At 38.1% G+C, this 20,169-nt stretch overlaps 2 protein-coding genes and 1 long non-coding RNA gene across 3 annotated transcripts in view; all 3 read left to right on the forward strand.

The window, feature by feature from the left end:
* Window positions 1-690: 690 nt before the first annotated feature.
* Window positions 691-5,207, forward strand: LOC132999041 (uncharacterized). Its single transcript, XR_009678019.1, has 3 exons — window positions 691-750; window positions 3,932-4,232; window positions 4,916-5,207. It is a non-coding gene; the product is annotated as an uncharacterized LOC132999041 (long non-coding RNA).
* Window positions 5,208-7,969: 2,762 nt separating this feature from the next.
* Window positions 7,970-16,173, forward strand: spi1b (Spi-1 proto-oncogene b). The gene is made up of 5 exons (XM_061068077.1): window positions 7,970-8,317; window positions 8,858-8,948; window positions 10,063-10,265; window positions 12,753-12,903; window positions 13,697-16,173. Exons 1-5 carry the CDS (start codon window positions 8,276-8,278, stop codon window positions 14,008-14,010), a joined length of 801 nt encoding a protein of 266 aa, XP_060924060.1. The 5' UTR covers window positions 7,970-8,275; the 3' UTR covers window positions 14,011-16,173.
* Window positions 16,174-17,873: 1,700 nt separating this feature from the next.
* The window catches only part of mybpc3 (myosin binding protein C3), a 28,239-nt gene continuing 25,943 nt past the window's right edge, over window positions 17,874-20,169 (forward strand). The window contains exon 1 of the mRNA XM_061068468.1: window positions 17,874-17,934. Within this exon, the coding sequence (XP_060924451.1) occupies window positions 17,910-17,934 (25 nt within the window). The 5' untranslated portion in view covers window positions 17,874-17,909. The remainder of the gene's footprint in view (window positions 17,935-20,169) is intronic.

Here is a 20,169-nt window from a genome sequence, read left to right on the forward strand (position 1 = left end):
TATTCAGCTGCAAGATGAAACTTCACCACTAGATGTCACTAAATTCTACACACTGATACTTTAAGATTAAAGTTTTCTCGGAGAAAACATTGAAAAATATCCCCAAAGAAGATCCTTCCAGAAGTTTTTGCAAAATCTTGCTTACAAACAAACAAACAAACCAAGCAACAAACTATAAAGAGGAAGTTTCTATTAATTTTTGTATTTTTTTAATTTATTTACATTACACTTGTTTTACATTTCTCAACTAATATTTATTCTTTATAGAAAAAGAAAAAATGAAAGAAAAAAACACTGTTAGGTATGAATTCTTGATGGACATGCAGTGTTGAATCAACAAGGTCACGTTCATACAATCAGTGTGATTTTGGAGATTCATTTACAGTCATTTCAGGATTAAATACAGGGTCAGGAGTTCAGTCTTACTTCGACTGAATGAACTCAGCAGCAGTTGCAGGAGTCCATACTGGATTCACAGCCTGAAAAATGTGCTTTGTTTGTCACCTTCTTGTTTTAATAAGGAAGAAGAAGAAGGAGAAGAAGAAGAAGAAGAAGAAGAAGAAGAAGAAGCCTCATGGTACCAACCTAAATTGGTAAAATTAAGGAAGTTTTTAGTTCCCCTGCTAATTCAGAGATAAATAGAAAGCCTGAGTTTTTGAACCACCTTTGGCAATATGCTTCCAGCCGTCTAGCAACTCTGTCGTGGACACATTTACAACTGATCACTGCTGTACTGAACTGAGAGCGACGGTAAGACCTGAGACTCGGTCTCTGCCTGAGACTGTGGGCGTTTCCTGACTTTCCTCACAAGAGTACACCGATATGACATAGAGTCTAGGTTTGCAAGGTTGATTTAGCAGGATTTGCTTTGTATTTTCCAATTTCTAGAGTGTCTGATAATGTGTTTGTTTGATAGATAGATAGATAGATAGATAGATAGATAGATAGATAGATAGATAGATAGATAGATAGATAGATAGATAGATAGATAGATAGATAGATAGATAGATAGATAGATAGATAGATAGATAGATAGATAGATAGATAGATAGATAGATAGATAGATAGATAGATAGATAGATAGATAGATAGATAGATAGATAGATAGATAGATAGATAGATAGATAGATAGAAGGATAGATAGATAGATAGATAGATATATGGATAGATAGATAGATAGATAGATAGATAGATAGATAGATAGATAGATAGATAGATAGATAGATAGATAGATAGATAGATAGATAGATAGATAGATAGATAGATAGATAGATAGATAGATAGATAGATAGATAGATAGATAGATAGATAGATAGATAGATAGATAGATAGATAGATAGATAGATAGATAGATAGATTGCAATATACTCTCTGTCTCATGTCTGTTATATTTATCTAGTATCCGTATCTGCAAAACAATGTCCAAATGTCTGTTTGTACTATATTTATCAATTTGTTCTTTACTTATGTTATTATTTATAATTTTTCAAAACTGATATAGCTTTTATACCCTTTCAGCAAATCATAGTATACATTTTTCCATTTGTGAGCGAGTGCAATGTAATTTGGATTAAGATGGTAAGACAGACAGATAGACAGATAGACGGATAGACAGATAAACAGATATGCTGCCATTGCCATTTGCATTCAAGCAGTAAAAAACAATAATGTAGCTTGTCAGGGATCTTTTCTTTTCTTTTCTCTTCTTTCTTTAATCTTTTTTTGCTCAAACCCTTTTTTTTCTCTCAACCAAATTACTCAACTATCTCAGAAGAAATGGCGAGCAAAGACGATTACGAAATGTGAATAGAGCCACAGGAGTTACAGAGTGTGGACATCAACCTGCAGTCATTCTGGTCAAACTGATATTCTGCAGAGGAGGAGTGCAACACTTCCTGTTGCGACGTACCCTGTATCCTGTTTTCCACAGTCAGTGGTCATGCGTGTCATTCCCCTCTGCTCGGGTATGTGGGCAAAACCTCGTGACCCTGTGCCGTGACTTCTCTCACACGGTTTTTCAGCAACAGCCGCATGTTAAACATCACATTATTGTATCACGTTCTGTTGAGAAATGAGGGAGGCTTTAGTTTGCGCAGTTAAAAGCGGATGGGGGGCAGAATACAGTGAATAACATCCTGGTTTCACTGAATATAGCTCATCAGTACTGAAGTGTTAAATAAACACCAGTAATAGTAGTACTGTACAACCAGCAGACGGTGCCGCCTTCAGAATTTCAGTAGGCTCTTAAAATAAAAGCATGCAAAGATAGTGATGAGAGCATTGACACCTCTACACAGCAGGCCCCCGAGACCTCAGGGGCCGAACTCTGCCACCGTGAAGTAAGAGGTGCCACTGTATCTGTGTGTGTGCCTGTGTGGGCTCGAAACATCACAGATACGGATCTTGTGACTGTATTCAGAAGAAACTGTGAAGTGTTCAGTTACACCCTGTGGTGGGACCAAACCAGAGGCCAGTATATGCAGGCAGGGCAACTTCACACTGCGTCACAAATATATCCCTGCTCTCGACTGTGTTTTATACATAACAACTCACTGGACAAGTTGTTATCATAGAGTGTGAGTACGTTTAAAATATCATGAAAACCCGTTGAGATGTGTTGACATCCTTTATGTAAAGGAGCAGTTTGACAGTTTGGGATTATTAGTTTTCTTGTCACAAGTTGAAACGATCGGCTTTAAATATGACTATGCAGTGAGCAGCTGGTGAGCTCAACTTAGTAGAAAGCCTGGAAGTAGCTCTACCTACCAGCACCTTTAAGGATGAATGATGTTGCATCTCATTAGTTAGAAACACTCCACCGCATCTACACATACAGATAAAAAGATTGTTACCTGTGGACAGAGCAAGGCCAGATGATGTTTCCAGTCTGGGTGATAATAAGAACCCTAATCTGCTGGCTGTAGTGTCAAATTAGTGTCACATACAGAAATGAGAGAGGTATTGATCCTCTCCTCTGACTCTAGGCAAGGGGGTAAATTGTATTATTCAAAAATGTCCAATTATTCCATTAGGCTGCAGCAGCAGCCCACTGTAAAACATATTCAATGACAAGTCAAATTCCAGTTTTGAAAATGTTCTTTAACGGATGATAAATGACACATTATCCCTCTAAGAAGTAAACATTTGAATTTCTAAGTAAAATAAACTGGAAAACAAAACTTACATTTATTTTTTTCAGAACACTGTGGTCTGAGCAACGTGGACACTAATGTTAGCAAAATAAATGAAGGTGTTTAACCAGTTTGCTCACTCTGATCTGTATGATTGTTTAACAGTGCAGTGCTACTGCCAGACAATGTTATTCCATAGCTGACACTTAACCAGGAATTTAAAAGTAACTTGAGGACATGTACTGAGTTACATCTCACCCCTGCTGATATGACACTTTGAGAAACTGTTTTTTGTGAGTTGTGTTTCTCTGTGGGAGCACAAATAAATGACTCATGTGACACAGACAAACACTGGAGATTGTCATTCTCACATGTTTTGTGTGGTTGTTGTGTTTTTTTCATTCCATTGTTTCCACCACTATATACGGCACATAAAAGCCAAAATATAAAGCGATTACCTGGATTGTGGAGTCCATGGCCAGAGTGTGAAAATCATGTTAAATAATTTTTACACTACAAACTTCAACTTCAGCCATTCCTAAGTAGCATGTACATATTTTCAAAAAACAAGATACAGTATGTGATCTCTCTGGGTAATGACAACTTTTCGGTTTAAACCCACCAGTTACATTACTTTAACTGTTTGATAATACGAAATGGAAAAACAATGATGGTGGAAAATATTTCTGTGTACTGAAACCAAAATGTCCTCTGCCTCCATGATTCAACTGCACGTTCGCAGATGTCTTACACAATAATGTCTGTTCTTGTTCTTGCACTTTGGTTTTGCTTTCCCACAGACACTGAGGCAGTGAAGGTTTAACTGGGCTGCGGCACCTGGAGCTTGTGTGGATTCAGTTTGTTCTCAAAGGACATTTCAACAGGACAAACTGCATCAAGGAAGAAACATGGTTGCTCAGAGACTTGGCACTTCAATAAAAGGGTTACAGTGGAAATCAACTTCAAGTCCTAGAATATCAGAGGAAAACAAACACCAACAAAAAGCAACCGGCTCTTATCGGAGCCTGGATCATCCACACCGTATGACACGACATGGACTCATTTAAAGACGGACTTCAGGGAACTGAATCTGAGACAAAAGTACCCAGTTCCTCATTTAATAATATGTCACTCATGGTGTGCATGCACTGTATGCGTGTACTTTATTTCTCAGGCCACAAGCACAACAAACAGACAGCGACTAATGGAGTTCTGTGTAGAAAACCGGGGGCGCATTTGAAAAGTCATTGAAAAATGCTGGGAGAAGCAGATCAGACAGACAGTCTATAGATGTCTGCATGTAAAGAGGAAACACAGACCTGTGACGAGTACAGCAGAGCTGAATTTAATACAGTTTTATTTTGAAACTTCAATGAAAGTTTACAATCCAATTCTTCAGTCAATCCTGCTGTAACCACACTAGACAAAGTAACGTATATGTTTGACTGAATCATTCTTTAAGCTGCTGAAAGTGTCTCGTCAAATTGTTATCATATATTGTAGTGTGCTAGTGCCCATAAGGTCAGAAAAGGACTCACAAAAGGCAGCAGCTCCCACTGCCTGCGAACATTATATCTATTCAAATTTGACCTCTCAAATCTCAAATAACTTTAATAAATTGTATACGGCTTATAAAATTTCCCTGTATGAATTTCACGTGATGAAGGTTTGAGGACCAATCAACAGTATAAAGGATTTTCTTTTTTGTCCATTCACAGAACTGTTTGAAATGATTGTGTGTATCGTTGGATAAAACACATTTATTCTCCTGGTTTACAACACAGAGATCGTGTTGGAGGCTGATGGTGGATCCTGATAGTTGTGGTGGTGGATCCTGATGATGGATTATGGAGCGTGATCGTGGTGGCAGCTGATCATGGACAATGATAACAACAAGACTACTTCACATACTATTCATCTGCTCACATACTCCACCATTACTTACAATTAGGGTTGGGTACCGATACAACCGGTACCTACCCGGACCGAAATGCAACGGAGATTTCGGTGCTTCATTTCGGTGCCTGAGCCAATGGAAGACTGAGGTCTCCGCTCCTCCCGCCTCCTCACACTTCCGCTCCTTCCTTCACGGGAAGCGGCGGCTCCCGCCGGCCGCCGGGCCCCCGCAGGCGCGGCTGCCGGTGGACAAAATCTTGTCCCCGCGCTGCCCGCGCCCCGTGTGCGTCAGGGCTCCCGTGCAGGTGGTGGTGGTGGTGGTGGGGGATCTCCTCGGGAGACCTCTCCCCGGCGCCGGCTGGCCCCCGCCGTGCGCATTTCCTCCGTGGCGGTGCGCCACGACCGGCTCCGGGTCGGCTTGGAAAGGCTCGGGGCGGGAGGAGCGAAGACCACGCCGAGAAATGTCTGCATTTGGGGGGGCGAAGGCGGGGGGCCGAAGCCCCCCTGCGACAGCCCCCGCCGCGGAGACACGGGGGTCTCCGCGTGACGGGAAAGCGACCCTCAGTCTTCATTTGGCTCAGGCACCGAAGTCAGAGTCACGAGTCAGAGTGTGTGTATTTTGTATTTATTTTTATTTATTTAAGTATAAACTTTTGTTAACAGTTCGTATGTTATTCATAGTTTTAAGTTAAAAAGGGTTTTGTATTTATTTATATTTATAATCTACTTTAAACAGTTAATATATTTGGCAATAAAAAAGCCTTTCTTAGTCAAGCATCGTTTTGTGCACTTTTTTGAAAAAAGTTTCGGTTCAGGCACCGTTTAGGCACCGGTATCGTTTTAAAAGTATCGGTTAGGAACCGGTATCGGATAAAAACCAAACGATACCCATCCCTACTTACAATAACTCATCTCTATCTGACATTTTTGTTATGTACAAATACCTTAAACATTGAAACACTTTTCCATTATGTTACAAACTGTTTCTTCTAATCACTATTGTAAATATTGATATTTTGCTGATCTAATGCATATTCTGTCCATCCTGGGTTTTACCATGCGGCTCTCTCTTAGGTTTCTACATTTTCTCCCCCCAGTAATAAGGTTATTTTGGTAGTTTTCCCTCACTCTTGTTGAGGGTTAAGATAACTGCTTCCTCGTTAGATTTGGGTAATTCTTACAGAATATCAGCACATAAATAATAATAATCTGCATTTACCAGCTGCAGCTTTAATTTACACAATAATAGACAAAATATTTAAACCCAAATATATCATAATGTATATTTCTCTGGTGATAGTGTGTTTTTTCCGTGGTATTTTTACAATGTGCTACTACTACTTCTATTAATTCAATGATCCAAGTACTTCTATTGAAATGACAGCACTTAAATATATAAAATATATAAAAACTGACCTAGTTTAATACATTTACAGACTTAAGTTTTAACCTTTTAAACTGCTTTTAGTCGCATTGTTGCTCAGGATGAACAAAAAAATCACCAGAAAAAAACTACATTATACTTTGGCTCTACTGGAAATAGTTGTGATGGAAATAGTGCCTGGTTTGCTGCAGCTGTGTATTAATACTCTCGGAAAATGTTGCTGTATACACCATCGGTTTTGTTCAACCAGCTGTGATTAAGATGGGGGCTGGCCACAGTCTGTGAGTTTTAATAGCTCCACATACAGATATTCTGATGGTCCTCCATCAGTTAGGAAAGAGGACAGGACGACATTTTGACCAAAAGTTACAACACACACAAAGAACAAATGATCTGAACCACCTGTTTTACAGTTTAGCTGTGACATGATACAATCCATGAGAGAAGTGGTGTACACACTGTAAATCTGCACAGAACTGTCTTCCCCTGTCACTCCTGTACCTCACTATCCTGTATAGAGCTTTAAAGAGTATTAGTCAAAGTTACGACAGAGTTTTTAAGCTCTCAGCACCAATAGGAATACTAATTCTTATGTTGGTAGGAGCAAAATAATCAGAACATCATAATCATTCAGAAATATATTTTCAGCACATAACCTTATCTCAATACTGCAGTCATCTTCTTAAAACAGCAGGTCTGACAATATACACTCAGGTTTAGTGCTACACACTTACTGGACCATGCAATGATTATCTCATCTCATCATCAACAGTTGCAATATGTTCAGAAACTAGTAGCGAACATATTTGACTTTTATTTTGTCTAACAAACACACAGAGGACCAAAAATAAACAGCAACATTTATTTATACCAATTACAAAAAAACAGATAATTTGGCGGTTTCTTTGTTGGCTATTGTTGTGTTGCAGCAGATGGAATCAGTTCCCCCAGGAAAGGTTCGAGCAGCGTCTCCGCTTTGTGATAACCGTAATCTCTATTCACCTCAGTGTAGTTACACCACTGATACTGTACCTCCATCTTATCTTGCAGATGTGTGTGTGTGTGTGTGTCACCGTGTGCACTTTCAGTCTGTCAGTTTCAGGACTGCAGGTAGAAACCCGGCCATTTGATGTGCTGACAAACGTAATGAATGACACTGTCTTTGTGGTGCATGTGAACTGTAACTGATTCCATGTCCATTTAATAAATAAAAGTATTTATAATGTTCTAGTCATTTAATGCTTCTAAGTGTTGTTTGATATTATCTGTAAGTGAGTGGAGTGGCATGTTTTAATAAACCGATTAATTCAGTTTGATGTAGTTAATTGTTATAAAGGATATTAGGTAAGAGTATATAGATCCTCTATTCGATCTGTGACTCTACTGGTGTGGAGTCCAACACATGCATTAATTAAAAATATGTTAAAAGTCTAAAACATTAAAGGGAGTGGGGCAAACAACTCTTGGTGGTGATTGGCTGCTTGAGGGAGGGGACAGTAGATAGACCCTGATAAAAAGGTCATGGTCTTCTCAGACAAATCATCAATGCCCAGGAAGCTTCAGCAGACACACTCGATTGCTCCCACCCACACACATTTTACAGAAGTCAAAAGTTCCTTTTTCATTTCACAGTTAAACAGCAGGCCTCGCTTATTCCATTTTATCTGACACGGCTGAAGGCCCTCGGCGGTAGCGAAGGTCGACGCCGCGTTACAATAAGAGAGAGGGAGACTTTTTGGGGTTTTTTCGTTGAGTGAGAGGAAATTTTGAAACATTGTGCAATGGTGCCGCAAAAGTTTTGAAAGGTTGAGAGTGTTTTGCCAGCAAAGCGTCTTAGAGTCGGTCCATTGGAGAAGAGGTCTCCATGTTGCATCCATACAGAATGGAGAGCTATCTCATCCCACCTGTAAGTATGCTTTATTTTATTTATAGGCCTTTCTAAACACTTCAGTCACTTAAAACATCTCAGGCTCAAAGCAACGTATGTGTTTTTTAAAGGAAGACAAAAATGAAAAGAAATTTGATATTCAAGAGGATGGGCAATATTCATTTTTCAGTACATGACTTTTGTGAGTCTACTTCATTTTGAATACAGGATACAAAGTGTGAGCCTTTTATACTGAGATCATCGTGAAAATGAAACTCAAACGTTCCGGAGAGTTTCACAACGGCAGAGAAAAGAAAAAAGATCATTTTGACAAATGTTGCTGAAGCCTCATCTCAGTTTTAAAACACTGCCAAGATGTTTACAAGAATTTTCAAACTTTGTATATTTTGTATGTTGTGAGACGATGTTTATATTTTTCTAAATTTGCTGAGTATCAATATTTCACATCAGGGCTGATGTGTGTCGTCTGAAGTATATACACTAGTAAAAGATTTTCTCTTTTTAATGTTATTTTGTGTCTGAAAATGTATAATGTATTTTGTTTATTTGCTTTTGCAGCATCCAGAGGAGATGTATGACCCAGAGATCTACAGACCTCAAATCACGGAATATTATACTCCATATGTCCTTGATACTGATATCCAGGCAGGTGAGTTTTACTTCACCATTTTTTGTCTAATTTTTTATCAAATCAAACCATCACTTGTTCGTTGAATTTCTCATTTTTGATTTAAAAACACCATGAAATAGAAGCAAATAATAAGGACTGTTAGGGTGACTTTAATTACATCAACTAGATCCTCTAAAATTAATCTTGTATACAACCCGGTACTCTAATCTTTTTTATCGTCATTTCTTATGGTCGTCTCTCTTTTTATTCTTCAAATCCACCACCATGGCCTGATGTGGTGACAGTAACCTTTCTGTTGTACTGTACATAAAAAGGCTGCAGTGTGTGCAGCTGGAGCGCACCACATCAGGGTGGATGGAACACAGGAAACAGATGCAATTTCTTTTGGCTGCTTCAACTACAGACATAGAACGACTTTTGCCCCAAGAGAGGTGCTTTACTTTCTCTGGTAATCAACTGTTTTAAATATTGCACCAAAACAACCTCTATGGGAGGAGTGTTAGAGCATAAAATGAGCTGCTGAGAAAGCTCCAGTTGTAATTGTAATAAATATGTCTTGAAATCAAGATAAAGCTGCGTGACAAGGATTTTATTCACTACTGCATTTTGGATTAGTTTTCATGTGAAGTGTTCACCTGTATCTGGCTCCACCCTATTTTGGTAGTTATACCTAAAATATAGAAAAAAAAAGTGTTAAACCTTGATTAATTATCTTTTTAAATGATTAAAAACAATGAGAGGAAAAAAATCAAAGACGATGCGAAAAAGTGAAAATTCAATGTCAGCGGCTGCTGCAAAACCGCTAGTGTGGCAACAAACAGGAAAGAGCTTCATGCTGAATGGTCCATTATTATCCTCCACATGTAATTTCAGTTAATGCCAACTCAAGCAGTATGAGTTAACAGCTCAGTGTCAAGTACTGTCTCACACTTTTAGACGTCTTATCACAACTATAAAGGTTCATCGGTCATGTTTAATTTAATCCTGATTTTTTAAAACATAAAAACATATTTTATAGACAATTCTTCCGGAGCTTTGTATTTGAGGTACAAGTTGCAATCAAAAACAAACCAGTGGTGTACCATCAAACAGCCTGTGGCCTTTGTGTCGTTTCTCACTTTTCTCACTTTAGATCAGTGGGACTACCACCCTCACCCTCACGTGCACCCAGCCGAATTTGAAAACCTCCAAGAAGCCAACTTCACAGAACTGCAGAGCGTGCAGGCTCACCACCCGCCCGGCCTGATACGTCACGACGGCATAAGATACGACGCAGAAAGCCTGCTTGATCCAAATCTTGGGGCACATGCACATGCACATGTGTTACAGCAACCGGTGAGTCCATCGGAAACCCACAAAATAACCCCCCCCCCCCCCCCACACACACACACATATTGATGCACGTATACCTGGACACAAGAAACTTCCACGTAAATTTAAACATTGTTGTGCATCTAGTTTAAATGAATAAAACATTAAAAAATAAGTGACTGTCAATATTTAGGGGTTCTTTAATGTTGATGTCCTTTTAAATCATTTAAGTGTTACAATCCAAAATTTGCAGATAGCCTTCTGTTGTTGCCTTTTATGTGGAAAAGCTCGGAAAAAAATAGGAAAACTGCCAAACCTGTGAGCGTAATGACGCTGCTACCCACAAACCAACCTAAAAAAAACTAAACCTAATATGACTGACTACTTTAAACTATTAAAAATTCTGCCTCACCTACAAAAATCTGTTAAACAAAGTTAATAATATTGTTGTGCTTGAGCGTCACAATGTGGCAAGTTATGAGGATCAGAGTGCTACAAGCTAGCTTAGTTAGGCTACTGATTGGTCACAGTTACTTTTATTATTAGTTTGTTGAAGAGGATTTCAGCAAACATGTAGATACACAGATACACTGACTCCAACAGCATGCCCAGAATGCACTGCTGCTCGAAGTATATTACACCATCACGATTTTAAAGATTAAATAAATTCCTAACAGATATTTCCCAGGATGCCTGGTTTTCTATATTCTATTGTTTCAATGGTGAACAGTCTGACTTTTTAGGCGATGTTACCTTATTATGATTCAGTTTACACAACATGGTGTCCTCGCTCACTGTTAATTTGAATATGTAAATTACTAATCAGACTTGAGGGTCTCAGTATTTTTCGGAGCTAAAGGAGAAAAGATAAAAACGATTCCTGGTTAATTATCATGCGTACATGATGTTATATGACTGAAACACATGCTAACTGATATTGTTCACAGTAAAGTCTCCTCAAATCTACTTCAGATTCACAGCAAAGTGAAAAGTCAGCATTATTCACAATTGAGTTCCAAACAACAAGGGAGATTTTGAGTTAGTGGCCTTTTAGGGTCCTCTGACCAAAATCAGGAAGTGAATCTTTTGAGTTACAAGAAAATCTTTAGTTTATACATTTTTCTTCTTCTCTTTTTATTTCAGTTTATTGTGTATATATATATTTATATAAATAAACACGGCCTTGAGTCTCAACTTAACTTACTGAGCTTACAGAGCAGAGATGGTTTTAGACAACAATTCAAATCTCTTCCGATACATTTACCATTTGTTGAGTCATGTTGTGAAGACCTGAAGTGCTTAATAAGACAAAAGGAAGGACAATTTGATTTAATTGCACAATCTGACTCATGATAATAAATATTAAAGTGCTTCACATATTTAAAAGAAAAACATGCATGTGCTTATTTTAATTATCTTTTAATTATTAATTATATTAAATTTCAGACAAAAGTAAAGCTGAGCACATAAACACTTCCTCTGTTCATAATAAAAAAAATGTAATACCTTTGTGAACATACATACAAAAAACATTTCTCGTTTTAAGGAATGTTTACCCGGAAAATAATAGTTTACATATACAAGATACAATCTTATGTCATTTTTCCTTTGTGCATTTAGCACTGCTTCCAGGTGAACCTCAATACTATCACTAACATTACTAATGACTGTCATTGTAAATAGTTAATTAATTTATAAAACAAACTACATTTCCATGGAAAATGCAAAAAACTTTATTTTTCATAAGCCTGGTTTCAGGGTAAATGCAGAGACACAATGACAACATAAATAAGTTTGAACTTGTGAGTCTGTTGTTTGAATCCCTCACAAGGCCACAAAGCATGTGTGCTTTTAGATCTCATGACACACGTTACATTTCACTAGCGATCACGGGAAAGATTGGCTGCTACTTTTTTAACGGAGGCAAAATGTGTTTGAGTGTGGAAAAAAGGTGCTGATGCATCTAAATGCATGAAGCGTGTTGAGGGCAAATTATGTGAAAACCACGATTCACAGTGTGTTCACATGTAGCTTTCCACCAGGCACTGTGTTTTTGTAAAGGATGTTATAACGATGTTTAACTTGCCCACCCAGACACACAGCTACTAATACAGATCACACAGATCCACAGCTCTATGTTCGATGTTAGGAACATTGGCCTATAATATATCAGCAGCAGCATATTTTGCAATTTTAAATAATACTATTCCAATAATGCAACACAAAGGTTACAGATATGTTTTCGTATGAACAATTTTATTTATAAATTCAATAAATACAATTAATTATTTTGTCTTCTTCTTCCTCATCTTCTTATTCACTTTACTGTGGCAGTATTGTGTTATTATTAAAATACCATATAGACTTGACAATGAAATACAATGTATACACTATAAGTAACACTTTTAAACTCTAAATTATATTATTTCAAATATTTAATAATCAATAATGTATCATCAAATATTAAGATTTAAGACTTTTTAGAGAAGTAACCCTGAGTCTGTGTTGAAGGTCGCATTCTTCCCTCGGACTTTGTATCCGACGCACATGTCCCAGCGCAGCTCTGACGACGAGGACCACGGAGGACGCAGTCCCCCGCTGGAGGTGTCCGACGAAGAGTGTCTGAGGGATCGAGTTCCTTATGTCATACCAGGAGAGCTGGGTAAGGACCCGACTTGCAGGGCATGTCATATTCTCTGTATGTATGTGTGTGTGGGGGGTAAGCAGTTAACACTGACACTTTAAGACACACCAACTGTGCAGGCCATGTGGAGTCTCTCAGTCAACCAGGTCATGGTATATGGAGACATGCTCACTGGACTTGTTTTATTGGTTGAATCTTAAGAAGTAGAAGCAAAGAATAAGAGCTGTTCTTTTTTGGGTTACAGGCCGGAGTTAGTCTTTATTGGGGTGGGGGAGGTTGGGTATTGACTCACGTCAGCTTTATGTTCTGCTGACAGCTTACAATGCAGTTTTAGGATGAGCTATTTGTTGCACAACTGCTTTTACAAGGTGGTGACACATCCACAACAGAAGTGGACACAATGTTGCGTTGTGGTTTTTGTCTCCAAAGCTGGATTTTTTTCAATGGGTTGTATGGAATAATGCAGGTTATTGGTCAGCACGGTTTAGAGTCACCAAGTTTTACCGCAGAAATGTGTCAGCAATTTGTTTGTTGAGCAGATGTCGTGTCCAGCACATCAGGACTCACGGTTTCACAGTCCAACGTAGTCCCCTGTGTCAGAGGACCTTCTGTGACCTAAACCCTACAGCTCATGATTCTATAAGCTGAACTGAATTTAACAAGAATATATTTAAAATGTCATCCCTCCCCATGTCTGCTAGAAAGAATGTTACAGAATTTCAAACCTTTTCTTATCTTTTAAATTCACATGTAAACAAATTTGTGAGCAGCCAAAATATTAATACACACAACTCTCTGATCTCTCCAAAAGGAAATAAAAAGAAGATCCGTTTGTACCAGTTCCTGCTGGATCTTTTAAGGAATGGCGATATGAAGGACAGTATCTGGTGGGTGGACAGAGACAAAGGGACATTCCAGTTTTCCTCCAAACACAAAGAGGCTCTGGCTCACCGCTGGGGAATCCAGAAGGGCAACCGGAAGAAAATGACCTACCAGAAGATGGCTCGAGCTCTGCGCAACTACGGCAAAACTGGAGAGGTGAAAAAGATCAAGAAGAAGCTCACGTACCAGTTCAGCGATGAGGTCCTGGGGAGGGGTCACCAGGAGAGAAAAACGTACATATAGGAAGGAGGGAAACGTCCGGGTGGGGTCATTAAAAGTAGTTTCTGGTCTTAGATGCTTAATCAGCCTTGCTCTTCTGGTAAAAACTGTAGGTTTGTGTGAATAGCACCAATACTGCTGTACAGAGGAATCAATCCCTTGAAAATACTGGGTTATGCAGCATGAAAGTGTGGAATAGAAAGACATAACAGAGACAACTTACCTTAAGTATCCCATGTTCTGAGTCCCTCAGATTCATCCTGAAATATTCAAAGCCTGAACTCTGACCCCTGCCCACTACTTCCAGGTGGTGGCAGCAGGCTGCTTCGTAGAGCAGCAGTCTCCATGTGGTGGCCAAAGTTGTAACTGCAAGTCATGTGACGCAAGGGTTCAGAGGGAAGGTCTTCTATAGAGTCTTGTAAAGAAATATACAATGAACAGCATTAAAAGTATGAAAAAACATTTTCTGAATATCACAATTTAAATCATTAGCTCAGATACAGTCAGTGAGTCTGTAATAATGATAATAATAAACTTTATGCACCTTTAAAAACAAAGTTTACAAAGTGCTTTGTAAGCAAATCAAAGAAGCAAAAAACAAGACAATTAACAATCAGCAGGATATGTGACATGAAAGCCAGACAACAACGTCGAGGTAGTCGAAAACAAAGTACTGTGTGTGTAAGACGATGTCACATAATACTGTGATCACATAAAGAATGAATAGATAAACACATGGTGATAAAACAATTGTGAAAAGATGATAAAAAGATGACATCATATTAAAGTAAGTCTACAAAAACTTGATTGTCACTGACTCTGTGAGCTTAATATATTTAATCAAAATGTTATCAGTGACATATTGTAAAACTCTCCATAATGCAATAAAATTCAGAAACAACACAAACATCCACCAAACTGACCAACACCTCTTTAAGTTTTTTAAATGAAGGCAGGATTCATTTCAGAACTGTTTATCATTGCATTAGAATGTATTTGCAACTGGCAACTGAGTTTACATTTCAAATGCCACCGACTGCAGCTGTGAGAGTAAAGGCACAAACACATGAGCGTCATAGTTTTGCCCACAGGAAGCATACAAAACTTTTTTTAGCAGACAGTACGTGCAGCATGTGCTGGGTGAGCAAGTTTCATTGAAATGAAAAGGCCGCACTTTAAAACACCATTGTTTAATATATCCAAGGTGCCAAAACCACTGCTGTTCAACGTGATCATCTACAGTGACAGGTTCCAAACTCTGATAAATAATCCATCTTCTTTTTATGGTTTAATTTGATTTTTTGATGTAAAAATAAAAGTTAGTTGAGAGTTTGGGACGTAGCTTTATTGGCTTTACCAAGACTGAGAAAGTGTCACGGTTAATATGAAGCTTTGTCCAGCAGGGGGTTATCTTAGCTTTCGATTGAGAAACAGGAAGTAGTGGGAACCTGCTTCCAGGCAGGTAATAACATTTTTCTTTCTATCTTGTCTTACACGTCTGAACCTCAGTGATAAACTCATATTATCTAATCTGGACAGAAACCTAAACACAACAGTTTGTGGAGTTAGGTGATGGCCTGTTTGTTGTCCAGTGACTTCCTGTAGTCTGATGTGAGGGTTTAATAGACTAAGTTCATATTAAATGTCTATACAATAAATGATATGATACATTTATAAACCTGTGGTATCAATCTTCTTAACCAACTCTTTACATTCAGGTGGATAACCTTTTATAACCTACTACTCTTTAATAACTATAATTAATAGTGTACAGTCGGGGAAGAGAGAAACAGGGGTGTTGCATTTTAACTGCAAGTCACTGTTATGTCCTGTATGCATTTTTAAATGTGTATATAGACATTTATTGGTGCATAATATATCTGGGAAATGTTTCTTTACACATTTTCAACATTAAATCCAATGCTTTAATGATGAGTAAGGTCCAGGAGGGGCGGGCCTTCTGTCTACGATGTTTGTATCACCTCATGTCACCTCAAGTCTTAAGTTCTCTTTTAATCATCAGTAAAAACCACTGTTTGTACATATTTCAATTTCCATTTCATATTTAAAACAGGAGGGAGACACCAATAAGTCATTAATGAGATGGAATGCTCACTGTAATCATATTATCGTAATGCTTTGTGTTTTGCTTGTAGAAAAAATAAACGGTTCATCTGTGTATTTTAACATTTTTAGTGACATGGTCTCACAAGAGAGTTTAGGCAGAAAAAGGAGAAGACGTAGAAGTAAAGATCCTATCGGGTTGTTTTGTGTGAGTCGCACCGAAGAGGTCGCTCACCTTTCATTACAGTTATGAAGATAAGTGAACAATGAGGAACTCTGAGGTTAATACGAGCCGGGTAGGTGAAGTGGCTTGTCACTCAGTTCTCGCATGTATCGGCCTGTGTGGCCTGACACGCTGCAGACACCAGCTCTCTAAACTCACACCTCTGCCGTTCTCACATTAACCATCTGCTCCAGCATGACATGCAGTTTTGAATCTTTTTTTTCTTTGTGTTTCATATCAGACTTTTTCTCCAACAGCTTGATCGGGTAGCTGTCGTTATCACACATGTCAGAGTGACAGATTCCTATCAGTGGACAGAGTGCATGTGTTCAAGTAGATCTCTAAAGGCTTGAAAGTTTAATTTGATCGTGTCATGATAATAAAAGTTTGAATTGTTTAAAAGCAGCTTTCACAGTTTGTTTAATTCAGCATTTTCCAAAACAAAGAAGTTTAACCTCTGAACTGTCAAAGACAAATAGGGAGTTGAACAGAAAACTATTAACCAGAATCTCACTTTTACAGATGAAATGTATTTGTATCAAACCCTCAAAATTAAATATTATTTACGAATAAAAAGTTATAACTTGTTAAAATGTACCGGGCAGTGTGTAAGTATATAAATATATATATATACAACAGCACCTGCTGTCCCAAGAGCCAACAGCTCCCCTCAATGGTGAAGGTGCAAACGATACCCCTAACTATAGCTGAGTAATAGAATATAATAGAAGGGAATGAGCACTGAATAACAACAACAACAATAATAAAAAATAATAGGCCATTAATAATAATAATAATTATAATATTAAAGTATTTATATTATTGCAGTTTCCATCGTATAAAATGCAGTTAAATGTTTACATGAAAAGGGTCCTTAGAATAGAACCTATATGAACAGTTAAGTATTTTAGAAAGGTGACATTTTAATAAAAAAGGTTACAACAATTTTGAGATCATTAAAAAAGAAATAGACGTGTACACTGTTAAAATTGATATTGAAATTTCAAAAAGTATAAAAACTTTTTATTAAAGTTAATTAAATCAGTATATGACAAATAACCTCAATGAACCTGGAATTTAGTTGGTTATTGGTCTGACAATGCAAGAGATTTCCTAAAGACCTCGTCCATCAGGGGAAAACCGTCGTCTCTGACACTGGACAAACTGAGGATCTCTTCATTCCAACCTCTGCAGGATTCACGTTCAGATTTCCAGGGTGACGGAGGGATGTGACGAGAACAAACAAACTTCTGTTGGGATCCAAGCTTCTAAATTTAACTGCTGCCTTACATCCTCTCCCCGCCCTCTCGAGTCCTGTCACTCAGCCGAGGTGTTGGAGGAGAGGATGGTTGAAATATAGCCTGAGAGGTCAGACATTACTGGCGGCGGGTTGGGGAGGGGGGGGGGGGGGGGGGGGGGCGCTGCTGTGGGATGAACTTTGATGAGTGGGTGGTTGTTGTTTTTTCGGACGTTGTGTTGGGCCTGGAAAAAAAAATAAAAGTAGATGCCTGAGAGATGGGATGGCTCATGAAAGGAGGGGAGGCTGGTAGCACTATTAAAGGCAGAGGGGCTGAGAGAGAGAGCAGACTGAGCAGGACGAGTGAGTCACGCTGTGGAGGAGGGGAGATCATTCAGGATGCCGGAGCCAGTCAAAAAAAACGGTCAGTGACGATTCAACCACTTTTGAAAATGAATCAACTTCCAGGAAATTGTGTAAAGATTTTCCCTTTTAGATATTAACACATTCTTATTGACCATCGTCTTCATCTGGGGGACATAGACAAATTTTGATCTTTCATCTACAGCAGAATGAGACTAAATAATATGTATTTGTGCAGAAAGGTCCTGTAAGAAAATACTATAAAATATTTGACTGTGCCTCTCACTTAAACCTCTCACTTCAGATCGGTTCATCATTTTCATGATAAACTGTTTTGCCCTGCGTTACGTGTCTTTATTTAGTTTAATTTAATTGTGTGATAACAGTGATCTCTTCATGCCATAATAATAATAATAAATATATTACCAGCTTTTAGTCAAATTTAATTTAATATAGATAAACTCATGAAATGTCTTAGACATCAATATAAATAGTAACTATAAAGTGTATTGAAATTGAGAGGTTGGTAAAACAGATGATTGTAGCTCACAGTAAAGTCATGATACAGTGGCAGTAAAAGTACAAAACCTTTAATTTGAAGGTGTTTATGGCTTAACTTGGTAATATTAGAGACCAGTAGCAGAAGCAATTATCCATCCTTAGAACAAAGCCCCTCTGACCGTGTCAGGACCCCACGTCCCAGACGGTCCTGGTGGAAACATCGTCCCATGTGAAATCCACACGCGCACATTTCCAGCATCACTGCATTCACAAAATGCGTCGCTGATCCAAAAATGCCCGACAGGATTCCAACCTGACAAATGGCTTTCCACAGTTTCTTTTTATTCCCCTCCTGTCTTCAGTGGAAAGCGTTTCTTTGTGTGTGTGAGTGGAGTGAGGACGTGTCTGGTGTCAGATGACACAGAGCAGCACCACACGGCTGCTAAGACTTTTAGTGTCGAGGATTTGTTGAGGACAATAACAGTTATGATTGTCTTGAGCCTGAAGCATTATTACCAATTATAATTAACACCAGTGGAATCAACAGAATGTTTGAAAGTTAACTTTTGAGCTATAGTAAATAGGAACTTTATACAGTAAAAAAGTAAATGAACTTGGTTTATTTTGAAGCACATTTTTACTTTGATTTTATTTCAAAAACCCAACTTAAACATAAATATGAATATTAAGACTCAACAAAATCAATCAGAAGAAAATTACAATCAAACAGTAATTCAAACAAAACCACAACCATAAATCCTCTAATTATTGATAGTAATGTTAATATGTGTTAATGTTGTCTGTTAAAATAGTGTGACCTATAAATACAAATTGTGTCAGTGACTTAGATACATGCCAGACAGTCAGTGACATTGTCTTTTTTGTTTTGACCTTCAGCTTAGATAATCAGCAAATACAACTTTATGTTGATATTAGCTTTTACTTTAACCTCCAAACAATATTGCGATTGAATTTGTACATAAACCTTAGTAAATAGAGTAGTTGACAGTATACTAGTTACCATATCATTGTTGTGAGCAAACGATGAATAACTTCAATAGTCAATTATGTGTCAGTTAATTTCAGTCCATCTGAAATTCAGCTGAAACAATGACGGATAGGATCTCATTCAGGAATCCAAAACAAGGAAAGGTGAGATTTTAAAATAGAGCGGATGACTCATTTTGACTTTGGACAAAGTCAGGTAAAAGGTGAAGGCGACATGAATAATTGACAACATGACCGGAGATGTCGTGACACACTGAGGGCACGTCGTTCTTTTTGAGCCTCCACAGTCACTGAAATAGAGTCGACTTAATCCCTCCGCTGTGATACCTGCGCCCCTGCTGCAGCTGAAGCCTGCCAGCCTCATTTATTAGTCCAGTACATATGTAACCTATATTTAAACTCATAGGCTCATCTTGCAGCATGTGGAGATTGGTTATTTTTATTGCGTGGTTTTGTAATGCCATGCATAACTGCTCCAGCTGTGAGTAATATGCATCTGAATTCTGCTCACACATGTTTCATAGTTCCAAACGTATATAGTGTTACTGTCAAAGACGTGTCTGCTGTCAGAGCTATTTCTAAGTCCTTGTTCCAGAATAACAATGAACATATTGGAAAAGAAAAGGAAAGTTGTCAGATGTTTTACACAATGAGTGTTAAACACAAGATGAATAGTTTGACAGATTGTCTATAGACACCTTGTCATGTTTTATTTTGTTTGTTAATTAGTTTTGCTATTTATGTATGTTTTACTGAAGTCTTTCAGTATTTCCATATCATACCAACA

The sequence above is a fragment of the Limanda limanda genome, chromosome 3, assembly GCF_963576545.1.
Source record: "Limanda limanda chromosome 3, fLimLim1.1, whole genome shotgun sequence".
In the NCBI taxonomy this organism is placed as follows: domain Eukaryota; kingdom Metazoa; phylum Chordata; class Actinopteri; order Pleuronectiformes; family Pleuronectidae; genus Limanda; species Limanda limanda.

Coding starts and splice junctions, on each gene's coding strand:
- spi1b (XM_061068077.1), top strand. CDS start 8,276: ATGTTGCATCCATACAGAATGGAGAGCTATCTCATCCCACCT. Junction 8,318..8,857: donor AGAGCTATCTCATCCCACCT/GTAAGTATGCTT, acceptor TTGCTTTTGCAG/CATCCAGAGGAGATGTATGA. Junction 10,266..12,752: donor CACATGTGTTACAGCAACCG/GTGAGTCCATCG, acceptor TCTGTGTTGAAG/GTCGCATTCTTCCCTCGGAC.